This window comes from Aegilops tauschii, chromosome 3 (assembly GCF_002575655.3).
Source record: "Aegilops tauschii subsp. strangulata cultivar AL8/78 chromosome 3, Aet v6.0, whole genome shotgun sequence".
Lineage (NCBI taxonomy): Eukaryota > Viridiplantae > Streptophyta > Magnoliopsida > Poales > Poaceae > Aegilops > Aegilops tauschii.
In genome coordinates, this window is record NC_053037.3 from 587,671,549 (window position 1) to 587,687,478 (window position 15,930).

Sequence of the window (15,930 nt, forward strand, 5' to 3'; positions counted from 1 at the left end):
TGGTCCCGGTTCGTGCCACCAACCAGGACCAATGGCCTTGCACAGCGGCGTGGTGGTGAGTTTAGTCCCACCTCGCTAGCTGAGAGAGAGCCGCACCTGTTTATAAGGTGCGGTGCGCCTGAGCTGTCGAGCTCCTCTCTAAAGCAGGCTTACGGGCCTAACCTCTCTGTACATGCCTGTGGGCCTACTGGGCCTTCTGCGGGCCTGAATCCTGGCCCATGGATGAGTTTCTAATCGTATTCAGGCCGTGGTGGCCCAGTAGGTGGCATAATTTTTAATTTTTGGCCTGTTATTTTTCATGCATTTACTAATTATTTTGAGCTATAAGACCCTAAAATTGAAAAGCATTTCAAATGAACTCTGAAAAGGTTGAAAGTTGGCATGGTATCATCATTTCATCCACATAGCATGTGCAAGAAAGTTGAGAGGGTTACGGCAAAAACTAGATGCACTTCGTGTACAAAACGGACAATGGTATCATACTCGTCTGTTACAAAGTTGGCATGGTATCATCATAATAGTTGCGGGAGAAAGTCTTCACTTTTTCTTCGCTTGTGTCATTTGCTTATTGCGCCGTAACCATGGATAATCTTCATCGTTTATCAGGATGCTTGGGTCAGCCTTGACTTTGAAGGGAAGAATTTCATGAAACTTTTCATAATCTTCAGACATGTCTGTCTTGCCCTCCACTCCCACAATGTCCCTTTTTCCTCAAAGAACTATGTGGCGCTTTGGCTCATCGTATGATGTATTCGCTTCCTTATCTTTTCTTTTTCTCGGTCTGGTAGACATGTCCTTCATATAGATAACCTGTGCCACATCATTGGCTAGGACGAACGGTTCGCCAGTGTACCCAAGATTGTTCAGATCCACTGTTGTCATTTCGTACTGTGGGTCTACCTGTACCCCGCCTCCTGACAGATTGACCCATTTGCACTTAAACAAAGGGACCTTAAAATCATGTCCGTAGTCAAGTTCCCATATGTCCATTATGTAACCATAATATGTGTCCTTTCCCCTCTCGGTTGCTGCATCAAAGCGGACACCGCTGTTTTGGTTGGTGCTCTTTTGATCTTGGGCGATCATGTAAAATGTATTCCCATTTATCTCGTATTCTTTGTAAGTCAATACAGTCGAAGATGGTCCCCTGGACAACGAGTACAACTCATCACAAACAGTGGTGTCACCTCTGAGACGTGTTTCCAACGAACTGCTGAAAGTCCTGATGTGTTCACATGTAATCCAGTCGTCACACTCCTCCGGGTGTTTGGAGCGCAGACTGTTCTTGTGTTCATCGACATACGGGGTCACCAAGGTAGAGTTCTGTAGAACTGTGTAGTGTGCTTGAGACCAAGAATATCCGTCCCTGCATATTATTGAGTCCCCTCCAAGCGTGCCTTTTCCAGTCAGTCTCCCCTCATACCGCGATTTAGGGAGACCTATCTTCTTAAGGCCAGGAATGAAGTCAACACAAAACCCAATGACATCCTTTGTTTGATGGCCCATGGAGATGCTTCCTTCTGGCCTAGCGCGGTTACGGACATATTTCTTTAGGACTCCCATGAACCTCTCAAAGGGGAACATATTGTGTAGAAATACGGGCCCCAGAATGACAATCTCGTCGACTAGATGAACTAGGACGTGCGTCATGATATTGAAGAAGGATGGTGGGAACACCAGCTCGAAACTGACAAGACATTGCGCCACATCACTCCTTAGCCTTGGTATGATTTCTGGATCGATCACCTTCTGAGAGATTGCATTGAGGAATGCACATAGCTTCACAATGGCTAATCGGACGTTTTCCGGTAGAAGCCCCCTCAATGCAACCGGAAGCAGTTGCGTCATAATCACGTGGCAGTCATGAGACTTTAGGTTCTGGAACTTTTTCTCTGGCATATTTATTATTCCCTTTATATTCGACGAGAAGCCAGTCGGGACCTTCATACTGAGCAGGCATTCAAAGAAGATTTCTTTCTCTTCTTTCGTAAGAGCATAGCTGGCAGGACCTTCATACTGCTTCGGAGGCATGCCGTCTTTTTTGTGCAAACGTTGCAGGTCCTCCCGTGCCTCAGGTGTATCTTTTGTCTTCCCATACACGCCCAAAAAGCCTAGCAGGTTCACGCAAAGGTTCTTCGTCACGTGCATCACGTCGATTGAAGAGCGGACCTCTAGCTCTTTCCAGTAGGGTAGGTCCCAAAATATAGATTTCTTCTTCCACATGGTTGCGTGTCCCTCGGCGTCATTCGGAACAGCTAGTCCGCCGGGACCCTTTCCAAAGATTACGTGTAAATCATTGACCATAGCAAGTACGTGATCACTGGTACGCATGGCGGGCTTCTTCCGGTGATCTGCCTCGCCTTTGAAATGCTTGCCTTTCTTTCGACATTGATGGTTGGTCGGAAGAAATCGACGATGGTCCAGGTACACATTCTTCCTGCATTTGTCCAGGTATATACTTTCAGTGTCATCTAAACAGTGCGTGCATGCGTGGTATCCCTTGTTTGTTTGTCCTGAAATGTTACTGAGAGCAGGCCAATCATTGATGGTTACAAACAGCAACGCGTGCAGGTTAAATTCCTCCTGTTTGTGCTCATCCCACGTACGTACACCGTTTCCATTCCACAGCTGTAAAAGTTCTTCAACTAATGGCCTTAGGTACACATCAATGTCGTTGCCGGGTTGCTTAGGGCCTTGGATGAGAACTGGCATCATAATGAACTTCCGCTTCATGCACATCCAAGGAGGAAGGTTATACATACATAGAGTCACTTCTTCAATACATAGGGCATGCATGTATCTTCTGCACCTCCAATCCTAGAGGGCATACGACCTTCTTTGCTGCGTATGTACTGTCGGGCAATTCGTTATCCTTTGGAAGCTTCTTCTTCAATATTTTCAATAGCTTCTCAAATCCTTTGTCAGGCACAACATTCTCTGCCTTCCACTGCAGCAATTCCAGTACAGTACCGAGCTTTGTGTTGCCATCTTCGCAATTGGGGTACAACCCTTTTTTGTGATCCTCTAACATGCGATCGAACTTCAGCTTCTCCTTTTGACTTTCGCATTGCGTCCTTGCATCGACAATGACCCGGCGGAGATCATCATCATCGGGCACTGGTTCCTCTTGATCTTCAGCAGCTTCCCCCTTGCAGCATCATTGGGCACATCGTCTGGTTCCTCTTGATCTTCAGCAGCTTCCCCCGTTGCAGCATCACCGTATTCAGGGGGCACATAGTTGTCATCGTCCTCTTCTTCTTCGCCGTCTTCCATCATAACCCCTATTTCTCCGTGCCTCGTCCAAACATTATAGTGTGGCATGAAACCCTTGTAAAGCAGGTGGGTGTGAAGGATTTTCCGGTCAGAGTAAGACTTCGTATTCCCACATGTAGGGCATGGACAACACATAAAACCATTCTGCTTGTTTGCCTCAGCCACTTCGAGAAAATCATGCACGCCCTTAATGTACTCAGAGGTGTGTCTGTCACCGTACATCCATTGCCGGTTCATCTGCGTGCATTATATATAATTAAGTGTGTCAAAAACCATTACAGAACATCATGAATAGATAATTAAGTGACCAAATTAAAACCAAAGTACATACATAGTTCTCATCTAACAACATATAGCTCTCCAGAGCATCTAATTAATTAAACCATACATTGAAACTATGTAAAACATTTCAATGCGAAAACAAATGCGATCATAATCGCAACCAAGGTAACAATTGATCCAACGGCATAATGATACCAAGCCTCGGTATGAATGGCATATTTTCTAATCTTTCTAATCTTCAAGCTCATTGCATCCATCTTGATCTTGTGATCATCGACGACATCCGCAACATGCAACTCCAATATCATCTTCTCCTCCTCAATTTTTTTTATTTTTTCCTTCAAGTAATTGTTTTCTTCTTCAACTAAATTTAACCTCTCGACAATAGGGTCGGTTGGAATTTCCGGTTCAACCACCTCCTAGATAAATAAAATCTATGACACGTTGGTCGGCATAATTGTCATAAACAATAAATGAACCAAATAGTTATAAAAAGATAATATATACCACATCCGAATCATAGACAGGACGAGGGCCGATGGGGGCAGATACCAAAACCATCGCACTATGTAATAAGAAGGAATAATAAAAGTAACAAAATTAGACAAGTAACTATCTAAAGTAAGAATTTTTTACCATTTAGAAAGAAGATAAGAACAAGAGGCTCACCACGGTGGTGCTGGCGACGAGATCGGCGCGGGCGATCGACGGCGGTGAAGACGGGGACGGGACGTGACGGACCGCTAAACCTAGACAAATCTCGGGGGAAATGGAGCTCGGAGGTCGAGTTTCGAGAGGAGAAAGATTAACTAGTGTGGCTCAGACATTTCATCGAACACCTCATGTGCATAGGAGGTGAGCTAGAGCACCCAAATGCCCTCCCCTCGCCGGCCAAAAAAAACAGAGCACTGTGGAGTGCTCTGCTGTGGCGATGGGATATATATAGGGAACTCTTTGGTCCCGGTTCGTGGCACCAACCGGGACTAAAGGACTTTGGTCCCGGTTGGTGCCACGAACCGGGACCAATGCCCCCTTTAGTCCCGGTTGGTGCCACCAACCGGGACCAAAGGCCTTGTGCTGCCCCGCGTCAAAAGTTTAGTCCCACCTCGCTAGTTGAGAGGGCTCGAGAGTGGTTTATAAGCGCTGCTGCGCCCACCCTCTCGAGCTCCTCTCAACTGCAGGCTTTCGGGCCTAACTGTTCTCTTTGCCTGTGGGGCCTACTGGGCCTTCTGCGGGCCTGAATCCTGGCCCACGGATGGGCTTCAAGTCGTATTCAGGCCGTGGTGGCCCAGTAGGTGGCATAATTTTTTCTCTGTTTTTTGTTTTCTCTTTTGCTTTATTTGTTTTGTTTTGTTTCTACTTACAACAAAAAACTTATTTATTTTATTTCTAATTACTTATGTATTTTACTTTAATTATTTTATTTTTATTTATTTTACTGCTGCTATTTTTATTTAATTTATTAAGGTTTATTTATTTTAGTTACTATAGTTTATTTTATTTTATTTTATTAAGGTTTATTTATTTTTATTTACTATAAAAAATGAACATAGATGCGCCTATAGAGAAAATTCAACCTAAATTCATAATAAATTTCTATGAAATTCAAAGAAATTTACTGTGAATTTAGGTCAAATTCCCTGTATAAGGGCATCTATTTTCACTTTGAGAGGAGCTCAACAAGGCAGAGAGGGACGGGCTTATAAACTGGTGTGAGCGCCCTTCGGTTGGCGATGTGGGACTAAACACTGGCCGCAACTAGGACCAGCCCTTTAGTCCCGGTTTGTGGTATGAACCGGGACTAAAGGGTGGTGGGCCAGGAGCGTGGCCCATTGGTCCCTGTTTGTCCCACCAACCGGGACCAAAGGGGCCGGACGAACCGGGACCAATGCCCCCACGAGGCCCGGCAGGCCCCTGGCCGCACGAACCGGGACCAATGCTCGCATTAGTCCCGGTTCGTGACTGAACCGGGACTAATGTGGATATTGCCCTGTGACCAAAGCCCAGTTTTCTACTAGTGCCTGTCACTACTCCAGCCTGAGCACCCTTAACTTCCGAGTTCTATTCCCCCTAGTTTCCAAGTCTGCACTTGTTGTTTTCCTGACAATAGTAAGATGTCAATCCTATTAACCCTCAGGAGTTTAGCTTGAGCATGAAGTCACACGTTTCACTGTTTGAGTTTGAAACTATCATTCTAAAAAACAATAATCATTTAGTAACAATAATATTTCTTGAATAAGTAGTTTGACCATAGTTTCACCACAGTTTGACCAGATTTGACCAAAATTCAAAAAACTGAAATAACTATTTAGTAACACTAATATTCTTGAATAATTATTTAGTAATACTAATACTTCTTGAATAAGTAGTTTGACCAGATTTAACCAAAATTAAAAAAAAAACTGAAATTTGAGCATAACTTTTTTCCTTTTAGAATTTGAGGATTCTAAAAATTTGCAAAACGGCCTACGGCGGTTAAAATCGGATGCGGATTTTCGTGCTGAACATTTTGATATATTGTACGTTTTTTTCCGACATCATATGCAAAAGTTATAGCAGTTTTACTTTTTCATAACACTTTTTTGCAAAACATGTCCAAATTTAAGTTTTTTAATTTTCCTAACTAGTAGATGTAGTAATATAACTACATCTCAAAGGATTTATTTTTTGAAGTTTTTATCATTTTTTTTCGAAACTAAAATGGCGATACACCGGGGGGGGGGGGGGGGGGGGGGCAGGGGACTAAAGGTCTAATCTTTAGTCCCGGTTCGAGCGGCTAGGGCGTTGGGAAGGCATTAGTCCCGGTTCAAATGGGCCCTTTAGTCCCGGTTTGAGATACGAACCGAGACTAAAGGGATCGCGCCCTTTAGTGCCCTTTAGTCTCGGTTCGTATCTCAAACCGGGACTAAAGAGCTCATTTGAACCGGGACTAGTGCCTTCCCGACGCTCTAGCCGCTGGAACCGGGACTAATGCTCATATTAGTCCCGGTTCGTAATGCAACCGGAACTAATGTACACATTGAGCTGTGACCAAAGCCCTGTTTTCTATTAGTGAAAGTGGAAAGAAACAAAAGAACACAAGTCCCCATGGCAATGTCCATGGCTAGATATATATATCTCTCTCTCTCTACTTGTAAGATTGCGGTAGTCTGTGGGCTTCTGCACTATGCTGCTGTGCTGTATATATACAGCGGGGTCCAGAGCTTTAATACTGGCCGCTGTCAAGAGCGTTGGGTTTTAAAGCTGAGCATGGTACGTACCAATGTCAAGAGCGTTCACATCATGATCAAGCAAAATTGTTGCGGAGACGGATCACATATCACATACTACAAACTAAAATTAAACCTCAAAAGAGCATGCCTTGTTGCGGAGACGTACTACATGCGAAGAAAGCTGTAACATTCACTAGGTACATACGCCCATTGAGTTTTCGTATTTCCGAATTGCAAGACTGGTTCTGGAATGGCGTGGAATGTTTACTGAGGTAAAAATTGTATCTGTCTCACATTTCTCAAACGTGAGTTACTATAACTTGTACTACGTGGGATGCCAACAGGAAGGGTCCTTAGAATTACAATTGGAGGTCTAATTTTCATCCTATAGATTTGGCCCTCCAGCATTTGACAGCAATAAGCAAACAATATCTGATGAAACGACGAAGATAAAGCATGCTAATCTAACTGGTGAAATTCTAGAAGAGGCACCGACAGGGCGTAGCAATACAGCAACACTCGGCAAAGTATTTGCTTTATATTCATCAATCGAAATATGGTATGTAATATAACAGACTTAAAAATAACCCCTTTGATATATTATAATAGTCTTTCTGATAAAAATACAGGAAGTCAAAGCACAAGGTGTGAAAGAGAACTGGTTGGGACTATTGAAAAGGGTATCGGTGGTTCATTTAGGTAAGGTGTGCTTATTATAGCTCTCATGGGTGTCAGTGCTGCTGGTAAGACTACACTGATGGATGTGCTGGCTGGGAGGAAGACCAGTGGATACATAGAGGGCAGCATTACAATATACATGAAGCAAGAAACCTTTGCTCGTGTGTCAGGGTACTGTCAGCAGAATGATATCCCTTGCATTCTCTGCATGCGGCTACGATTACCAGCCGATGTTGATTCCTCAACAAGAAAGGTGATTACTGTACTATAATTTGGATAATATACTACGGCACACAAGCTTATATTATAGAAGAACATGATTAAAATGAGATTAGTAGTCAGTCCCTTCTCCTTATTCTACAGTTTAGTTGTGTGTTGTACTAACTAATTCGTTGCACCAAACCTGGTACACAGATGTTTATCGATGTGGTTATGGAGCTTGTGGACGCACTATCAACCGAGCAAAGGAAAAGGCTAACAACATCTGTGTAATCCAACCAAACCTGGTACACAGTTCACATGTATTGATATCAACCGGAGATATTTCATTCTTGCGGGCAGAATCAATGGGCGTTCTTCGCACAGTACATTGTCCAGGTGAAGCAGATTTGTAATGGAACAGTGCAGTTCCAACCATGTCCACTCTACTCTTCTACTAGTGTAGTGCAAAACAGAGCTTCTGAGCGTCTGTAAACAAAAGAAAAAAAAAACACAGAGCTCGTGCCATTTGTCAAACAAAAGCAGAACCAAGATGCTAATACAAAGATTCAGGCAAGTCCCAGTTCAGTTCTAAACAAAGAGAAAGACATGAGTAACAAATGTAAGGAGACAGACAAAACAAGTGATAGAATCAGATGGTGAAGATCTCACCAACTGAATGCTGGTGAGTCTCGAATTAAATTGGGTCTGTAGTTGCTAGGAAGAAAGCAGAGCAGCCAGTGATTCAAGTACATAAACAAGCCAGCAGTACAATGCAAACAAACCCCTGATCTAATCTTAGGAAGAAACTTAAATGTTGTTGAATGAATCGACAGCAGCAAGAAGAAGATTCAGACATGGGTGGACAGAATAAGAGCTTCCTCTCGTTGCTTAAGGAAGATGGATCAGACGGCAAGGCAAACCCAGACGCAATGTTGTTGAGTCTTGACTGTCTTGGTTGGATCGGAATCAGGACGGGGGTTGGAGCCTGGAGGCACACACGACCGAATCCATGTCGGCGAAATTTGTTGACTCTGCGGAAGGACATATATACATGTGAATATCTCAGTTGGAAGTAAACAGAGTTCATCCAATCCAAGTGCAGAAAAGGGCAACAATATAACTAGCAGGCTGCTTGCTAATCTGAAGCACGTTATATGTGTAATCTCATGGCAGGCAGAGGTAACAATTCATGTTGTATATGTAACTAGGCACCGTAATACATAAATAACCAGGGCGAAATTATATTCACGTTGCAATTTGCTTGCCACTCTAAATGGACGGAAACCTAAGCCCTTTCTGACGCACCAAACTTGCTAGCCATATTAAACGGGTTAAAGGACATAGATGCTGGAAAAAATATTAATAGTACCTTCATGCAGGATTTTGATGATTCAATCGCTCCACCAGAAATGGGGAAAATGAAGGAAGATGAACTCTAAATGCTAGCAGAAACAACCGAACAAACACTTGTAGCTCGACCGCAACAAGAGTAACCACACACACACAAACAAAAGCAAGTCTGATGGGGGCAACATAACAAGATACTGTCATTGAGTTGGTAATAAGCGGGCCTTCATGTGCATTACATCGTATGATTTGCATCATCGCGAGCAAGAAAAATCTAATTATTTGCTCCATGTATAATTAAGGTAGTCAGTTAAGGGATACCGAACTATTTATATCATCCAGAAATCATTGCATAAGTTCAGGGACAATAATCTTACAGAGTAGTACTGTATATGACAGTAGAGGCACACCGTAGTATCCAAGAGATATTCAAATTCCAGTTCTACTCCAATACAAAGATGTACTTAATACAGGCATGTTTATTTCATCATGAAACCAATACGGCAAACTGAACCGGGCATCATAGTTTACGAGTCTGAAACAAAACATTGAGCTGCTCCAAACAAAGCAGTGCAATGCGAAATGAGAGCAAGCAAAGCAGCCAAGCAGTACATCATAATTAATGGTTCATCGAGGGCGAAACACACTGGGCGCCCTCAACATAATGGTTCTTGAGTTGGCGGAAGCGTGAAGAGAATCCAAACATAAGCTGACAGAATGAGGCGGTTCATCTGGATGCAGAGGGGAGACAGGTCAAACAGCAGAGTACAGGAGGAGTTGTTGGAGGCACCCGCGATCGAATCCATGTCGACGAGACGACAACTGCTAGCTCCTACTGTGCGACCTGCAATGCCATTTGGAAGAAACACACATTGAAATGCTTCAGTTAAATGTTTCGGAAAGGAAGAAAGCAGAGTTCATCCAAGTACAGAGAAAAAGGCACGTGCATCAGCAATTCAGTATTACTGTTGGGTTGTCTGTTACTAATTTTGATCAGGTTACGTGTAATTTTGTAGCATGCATAAATAACAACACTTCTGCTACTACGTATTTTTGCGGCATAAGTAACCACAGCGGAATTCACATTGCAATATTCTTGACTCTTTAAATCAGCAGTAATGCCAGGCTTTAGGGACCTGATTGATGTAGGCAGGATAAAGAAATGATGAAAGAATAGTTCGGCGCTAGTAATTAATTGATGGAGTAAGTAGTACCTGCGTAAAGGATCTGATTAATCAAGCCCTCCTCCACCTGAAAAAGGAAAAGTGAAGAAGGAAGGATGAATACTGAACCTTGTAGAGAGAACAAAGGAACTGGAACGAATATACGTAGCCCGGCCGTGGACGAGATGGGAGCGAACCTTTTCTTCATGTTTCACCAGAATTTAAGGGCGGGACGGTTGGGGTGGTCCTCCGCTGCGGCCCTCAGCGCAGCCTTTGCTTCTTCCATCTCCTGATGGCTAGCTCCCTTCCTGATAAATTCAACGGTGACTTGCTGGAGGGAAGGGAGGTGCCGCATGCCCAAATTAAAGTTTTCACGGGAGATCCACTTGGCTGGGAAGGCGAACCAAAGGCGTTTAAGCCTTGGCGCAGCTCCTTGTGGAAACATAGACGGCACGGCACCAATACCAATGAAGCGGCACTCCGTCGCACATGGGAATAACGCAGCACCAGAGGAAAGGACGGGCGCTTCCACCTCATGCGCTTCTTTGTACACAGAATAATCCCGTATCTCAAGATAAACAAGAGCAGGCAGAGTCCCTAGAAGTTGGATGACCTCCGATCGCACTTCAAACAATGTTATATCCAGATAGGAGAGGAGAGGAAGCGATGAAGGATTAATCCATGACGGCAATGTCTCGAACCAACTTAGATTTGACGGGAAAGCCAATCTGCGAAGCTGTGGAGGAGGCACCCAATCTTCGCTCAGGCAATTGATGAGTCCAGCAACGACATATACATCTAGACTGTCCAGTTTGTATATACTACTAATGGATTCCTCCAAAGCTTTACCCAGGCTCTCATCAAAATCATCACAGTCAAGCCGGAGCACCCTGAGCTTGGTCAGACGGCCCAATTCTTTCACAAAATCAAGGTCCACGCCAGATAACCTCAGTTCATCTAGCACTTCTAGGGAAGTCAGGTTACCTATCCCAGATGGCAGCTTCATATCATCATCAACATACAGGCACATTAGACGTCTTAGTTGAACAACACTCGATGGCAGTACTTCTATCTTAGTCCCTCTCAAGTCCAAGGTAAGCAAAAACTGCAGCTTCCCTATTTCCATCGGAAGGTCCTTAACATGAGTATCTTTTAGCCCCAAGTACCTCAAATGCAACAGATTCCCCACATACCCAACATCTGAGACATTTTTACAACCTTCTAAATCCAACACGCGCAGAACTTGAAAGCTTGAAATATCCAACACTTTCCCAACAACATCACTTGTGAAAATGGTAAGAGATCTCATATGTTCCATCCTAGTGGTATCCACATCTATCTTGGTATTTTGAATGGACAATCTGCGAACCTTGATCTCTGAGTTAGGTATTTTTCTTCTGGTGTCATCTAGTATTGTGACAAAGTTTTCTTCACTTGATAATGAGCATATAAGGTCAAGCACCATGTCATGTACACGGCAACCTTCTGCATTTCCATTAGTATCAATGTCTGTGGGCTGTATCATACTTCTGTTTACTAGATCATTGAAGTAGCTGTTACCAAGCTCATATAAGCTAGTTTCTTGTTTCTCACTGTAAACAAGTCCTTCTGATATCCATCTCCATATCAGTCTATCTCTCCTAATCTCTTGATCTTCTGGGAAGATGCAAAGATATAATAGACAAGGTTTCAGATATGAAGGTAGATCATAGTAGCTGAATAATAATATCTTTTTCATCTGCTCCAAACTACGATCTTCTGTGAGTCCATGACCAATGGAACTGAGCAAAGCATACCATTCATCCTTTGCTTTTATCTGACCCTTATTAGCTAGAAGACTTGCTATAGTAATAATAGCTAACGGTATACCGCCACATTTCTTCAAAATTTCTTCGGATACTTGCAATAATTCTTGAGGGCAGCCTTCTTCTTGTGAAAATACTCTTTTACAGAAGAGTGTTCTTGATACATCATCAGAAAGGGGTTCCATCCTATAAATATCACCCTCAGAAGAGCAACATGCTTCAGAGACACTAACATTGCGGGTTGTCGTGATTAGTCGGCTTCCGGGGCTCTTCTTGGAGAAAGCACACTTAATTAACTCCCATGCTTTTTCATTCCATATATCATCGATTACGATGAGGTACCTTTATGAATGCATTTAATAATTAGTTAACAAATCAATACAATGAAGATAACAAAATAATATATTATTATATTACTTTGGATAAATTACTTCTAAGCAAACTCGACCAAATTGCATAATTAGAGAATTGTATTACCCACCCACCCCCGGCCACTCACACACACATAATTGAGATCGTCGACCTAGAATATATATTTTTAATTACCTTAAAAATATGCACTCACTAATTATTACATTATATGATTTATATAATAACTATAGAAATTTACATGAAAAGTATAAATTAACAATATGCTATCAAGATGCATATGCACTAGTATTAAACGATGTCACTATTTTACTAGATGAAATGGTAACGGTGTGTATAAGAGGAAAAAAGCATACGTACATACCTCTTGTCATTAAGGAATTCAATTATAACGTCTATGAGATACTTTTTGTCCCTCGCTGCATTATGTATGTTTTCGTACTTGACCTTGTCAAGTCCATAGAGAATATCCTTCAAAACCTTTTTCATTTCAGGGTTTTGTGAAACCGAGACAAAAGCACCACAATCAAATTGCGCTTTGATCTTGTCGTATGCTGCTTTGGCAAGAGTCGTCTTGCCTAACCCACCAAATCCAACAATAGATATCGTCTTCAACGGATGCTTCGACCAATCATCACCTTCAGTCAACATTTTGATCAACTTGTCCCGTGTTTCTTCAATGCCGACGAGCTCTGTCACATCTGTGTACAAGGCCATCATGCGAGGGTCAACACTAGTATTAGCACTAGTGTCCCGCATCTCTTGCTCGTACCTTTGACGCAGCTCGGCCAACTTCTTAGCTTGAAGAACCACTTCTTCCAAAGCAGCAGAGATCCGATGGAGATCCTTGCCATTTTTGAATAATTTTTTGACCTTCTTGAGTATCTTCTTGACTCTGTTCTTGGGGTTGGTGGACTCACCACCATCCCCCACACGCACCATGAAGGCATCAACGATGTCCTCCATTTGGTAGGACAACTCCTTGACATTTCCTGCCCAGATCTTGACGCCCTCGTCAAGCTGGTCCGCCGGCACCTTCGACACCTTGCTGAGGACAGCCTGCATCAATTTCAGCTCTGTTACCAGAGATTCGATGCCCTTTCTCACTTGTTTCTCCAGGGTGATCTCGCCGATGAGCAGCTCGCCAAGCTTCGGGAGGAGAGGGCCGATAGCCCCCATGGCAATCTCCATAGCTAGATCTCTCTCTTTCTCTACTTGCGAGATTGCGGTGGTGTGGGGAGGAAGAAGCTGGTACCTCCGTGCTGCTCTATGAAGGACTCTACTCGTGGTGTGTTCGCTCGTTGTTCTGGAGAGGATGAGAAGGTGTGTAGCTGGGTTGAGATTAATGATGGTTTGCTGGGTGGTTGAGATTAATGATGGTTCGCTGGGTGTAAGGAAGAGATAAATGTAGCGAGCAGTACAAGACATCAATTTAGCCACCAACCAGACCGAGACATAACCGGCATGGTCATGTGCAGCTGCAGCCTGTGGGCTTCTGCACTATGCTGCCGCATACAGCGGGGTCCCAGCTTCAATACTACGGTACCACTTGGTAGTACGAGCCAGACTGGCCACTGTTGGACAGCTGCATTAGGTCTTAAAGCTGAGCATGGTACGTACCAATGTCAAGAGCGTTCACATCATGATCAAGCAAAGAAGAGATTCCTGCTCGAGGCAACTGTCTGCTAAATTGCAGCTCGAGTTAAATGGATCACACACATAGAAACTAAAATTAAACCTCAAAAGAGGCATGCCTTGTTACGGAGACATACTACATGCGAAGAAAATTGTAACATTGACTAGGTACATACGCCCATTGAGTTTTCTTATTTCCGAATTGTAAGACTGGTTCCGGAATGGCGTGGAATGTTTACTGAGGCAGAAATGGTATCTGTCTCACATTTCTCAAAGTGAGTTACTATAACCTTTACCATACTAGCAAAAAGGTCCGTGCGTTGTAACGGGGGAAATAATAAATATACTCCCCTAGCCTAATGGCTCAAAACTATATACCGTCCCACCAATCACCAAGCTAGCGTTGATTTAGAAAAATGAGAGAGATTCCTGCTGCTCCCTAAGCCATGTGCTCAACACTAACTAACACCCATTTGTGTGTTTAAGCTAGGTGGTAGACACGGTACCAAGTGTCATGTCATAAGGCTGAAGGTCGGTCGATGCGATCTTGAGATGGGAGAAAAGTTTCCTTGGATGCGGCTTCGACTGCAGTGACATGTTAAATTACACGGCGTCACCTGTCTCCATGCGCGCACTTTACTCGCGTGCTGTCGTGCCCAAGAAAAATGTGAGGAGAGATTCCTCGCTTGCTCCCTGATCGAGACCATTTGTACCTGTGAGCAAATCTAGTTAATTACTCCACTCATGCAATATTCAAACTCATTTGTACGTGTGCTGCCTGCAACCTTCTACATTTCCTTCAACATTAATGCCTATTGGCTGGATCATACTTCTATTTACTAGCTCATTGAAGTAGCTATTACCGAGCTCATATAAGCTAGTTTCTTCTTTATCACTGTAAACAAGACCTTCGGATATCCATCTCCATATCAGTCTATCTCTCATAATCTTGTGGTCTTCTGGGAAGATGCTAAGATATAATAAACAAGGTTTCAGATATGAGGGTAGATCATAATAGCTGAATAATAATATCTTTTTCATCTCCTCCAAACTTTGATCTTCTGTGAGTCCATGACCAATGGAACTGAGCAAAGCATACCATTCATCCTTTGCTTTTATATGACCCTTATTAGCTAGAAGACTTGCTATAGTAATAATAGCTAACGGTATACCGCCACATTTCTTCAAAATTTCATTGGATACTTGCAATAATTAATGGATGCCTTCATGGTGCGCTTTGATCTTGTCGTATGCTGCTTTGGCAAGAGTCGTCTTGCCTAACCCACCAAATCCAACAATAGATATCGTCTTCAACGGATGCTTCGACCAATCATCGTCTTCAGTCAACATGTTGATCAACTTGTCTCGTGTTTCTTCAATGCCGACGAGATCTGTCACATCTGTGTACAAGGCCATCATGCGAGGGTCAACACTAGTATTAGCACTAGTGTCCCGCATCTCTTGCTCGTACCTTTGACGTAGCTTGGCCAACTGCTTAGCTTGAAGAACCACTTCTTCCAGGGCATCGGATATTCGATGGAGATCCTTGCCATTCTTGAATAATCTTTTGACCTTCTTCAGTATCTTCTTGACTCTGTTCTTCGGGTTGGTGGACTCGCCACCATCCCCCACACGCACCATGAAGGCATCAACGATGTCCTCCATTTGGTAGGACAACTCCTTGACATTTCCTGCCCAGATCTTGACCCCTTCTTCCAGCTGGTCTGCGGGCACTTTCGACACCTTGCTAAGGACAGCATGCATCAATTTCAGCTCTGTTACGAGAGACTCGATACCTTTCCTTACTTGTTTCTCCATGGTGAGCTTGCCCATGAGCAGCTCACCGTGCTTCGGGAGGAGAGGGCCAATGGCCCCCATGGCGATCTCCATGGCTCGACCTCTCTCGTGGTGTTTTGTGTGTAAGAGAGCTGGAAGTGCTACGTTGTTGCTCCGGAGGCACTCTGG

The 15,930-nt window shown here is 43.5% G+C and overlaps 1 protein-coding gene across 3 annotated transcripts; it reads right to left on the reverse strand.

Moving 5' to 3' along the window:
* Positions 1-9,408: 9,408 nt before the first annotated feature.
* On the reverse strand, positions 9,409-15,895 carry LOC109732368 (disease resistance protein RGA5). Of its 3 annotated transcripts, none has more exons than XM_073511201.1 (5): positions 13,476-13,666; positions 12,695-13,389; positions 10,354-12,303; positions 10,208-10,244; positions 9,409-9,837 (listed from the first exon to the last, which is right to left on the reverse strand). In XM_073511201.1, the coding sequence occupies exons 2-3, from the start codon at positions 13,294-13,296 to the stop codon at positions 10,368-10,370; spliced, it is 2,538 nt and encodes an 845-aa protein (XP_073367302.1). In that variant the 5' UTR covers positions 13,297-13,389; positions 13,476-13,666; the 3' UTR covers positions 9,409-9,837; positions 10,208-10,244; positions 10,354-10,367. The 3 variants fall into 3 exon arrangements, with proteins under 3 accessions (XP_073367302.1, XP_020147133.2, XP_073367303.1); XM_073511202.1 differs by lacking the exon at positions 13,476-13,666 and adding an exon at positions 15,437-15,895 and having other exon boundaries at positions 9,458-9,837; positions 12,695-13,102; XM_020291544.4 differs by having other exon boundaries at positions 12,695-13,812.
* Between the last annotated feature and the right edge of the window lie 35 nt (positions 15,896-15,930).

Bases quoted from the DNA above. Each gene is read 5' to 3' on its own strand.
- LOC109732368 (XM_020291544.4), bottom strand. From the start codon at position 13,758: ATGTCTTGTACTGCTCGCTACATTTATCTCTTCCTTACACCCAGCGAA. The intron at 12,304-12,694 runs GTATGTACGTAT...GCATTCATAAAG, and splicing joins GAATTCCTTAATGACAAGAG to GTACCTCATCGTAATCGATG.